We start from the raw sequence: 1,439 nt of genomic DNA, 5'->3' as shown, positions 1-1,439 counted from the left end.
CCCTATTGAGACAGGATACCAAAGCTACTTGTTAAATCTAATGCATGCACTGTCAACCCATTCGCACCCCGTCACGTCTTCGCTCAATATAGAAACCGGATTTTCTGGTATTACCCTCACCTCTATTAGCCAGAGCTCCCCTTCACTCACTCAGTCCCCCCTCTGCTCTCCACCCGGCAACTACGACCCCCAGTTTACGCCCAGCATAAACCAAAACCACCAAAAAATAATTTCAAAAACACACACACGTGAAGGAGGAGGAGGCGCTGCGCAGAAACTGGCTTGGCTAATAGCTTTAATTTATTGTTTAATGGGAAATATAAGCGGTGGAATAACCCAATTCTAATTAATTACATCAACTGGCAACGATTAGTACTTCGCTAATTGATGAATCCAAATAAATCTATGACAAGATTATGCCACTAATAATCCCAGCTTGATATGAAAAAAAAAGAAAAGAAATAAAACCAAATAACCCTGGAATTAAAGTTTTAAAACAACAACACCAACAACAAAGGTGAGCTTGGACTGAGTTGTAAATTTAGAGTTAATTCTATCTGCAAAAAGAAGACACATTACCCTTTTTCTTTTATGTGATTTTATATACAGTTTTTTTAATTCTTGCATTTCGGCAAACAGCCATAAACAGTTGATTAAATAAAGTTTAAAAAGATAATTCCTAAATTCCCCCCACCCCCCGAAAGTCGGAGCACTTTCCATCAGCGTTAAATTCTAACTCGTCCCTGAAGAGCTCCAAGGTTTTATTTTGCAATATGGGGAACATATGCTTCAGACAAGAGAGACAGAGAAAGAGAGAAACACAGAGTATATATTTTCTTTGGGTTTTTTGTTTGCTTGTTTGTTTTGTTTTTTTTAATCCACACTTCTCTGTAGTTACACGGTGGGGAAAACACCTTGCTTCCAAAACTGACCTGAGTGCGGACCCATGGAAAGGTGGGATGAGTAATATTTCCCGGGCTGGAAGTGAGCGGGGTGCTGCACGGATCCGTGTCCGCCTGGCGCCATCCGAGACGCGGCGCTGTGAACCAAGGCGCTCCGCTCCGTCAGGAGGTGGTGCGGAGGAGCGAAATCTCGGCTTTCCATCCCGATGAGAAGCGATAAATCCCAAATCCCAAAGTAAAATCCGGAGGCACCGAAGGTTTCAGGCACCCAGATGCAAATAATCCCTTTTTATGAACTTCGTGCTCGCCTCGCATTGAGCGCGGTTTTGGCTTTGCAGGGTCGAAACGGAGTCCCCGTCATGTCCTACAAAAGAGAGAGCAGGAGACGAGTTAAAGCGCTGACAATGACGAGCCAGCCAGGGATGTGGCGCTGAAGAAAAGGCTTGACTGAGAGACAGTCGCTGCTCGTGTTTAGACAAACAAGCACGGTTTACAAAGAGAGAGAGAGAGAGAGAGAGAGAGAGAGAGAGAGAGAGA

At 44.1% G+C, this 1,439-nt stretch overlaps 1 protein-coding gene across 2 annotated transcripts in view; it reads right to left on the bottom strand.

Annotated features, from left to right (window-relative positions):
• Nucleotides 1–1,439, bottom strand: part of bahcc1b (BAH domain and coiled-coil containing 1b) — a 66,917-nt gene that overhangs the window by 52,929 nt on the left and 12,549 nt on the right. For both annotated transcript variants that reach the window (XM_042225141.1, XM_042225140.1), the window contains one exon: nucleotides 933–1,266. In XM_042225141.1, the coding sequence (XP_042081075.1) occupies nucleotides 933–1,104 (172 nt within the window). In that variant the 5' untranslated portion in view covers nucleotides 1,105–1,266. The remainder of the gene's footprint in view (nucleotides 1–932; nucleotides 1,267–1,439) is intronic.

The sequence above is a fragment of the Haplochromis burtoni genome, unplaced genomic scaffold (assembly GCF_018398535.1).
Source record: "Haplochromis burtoni strain Fernald_Lab_line unplaced genomic scaffold, NCSU_Asbu1 Contig_162, whole genome shotgun sequence".
NCBI classification, from domain to species: Eukaryota; Metazoa; Chordata; class Actinopteri; order Cichliformes; family Cichlidae; genus Haplochromis; species Haplochromis burtoni.
This window is presented reverse-complemented; position numbering and strand designations above follow the sequence as displayed.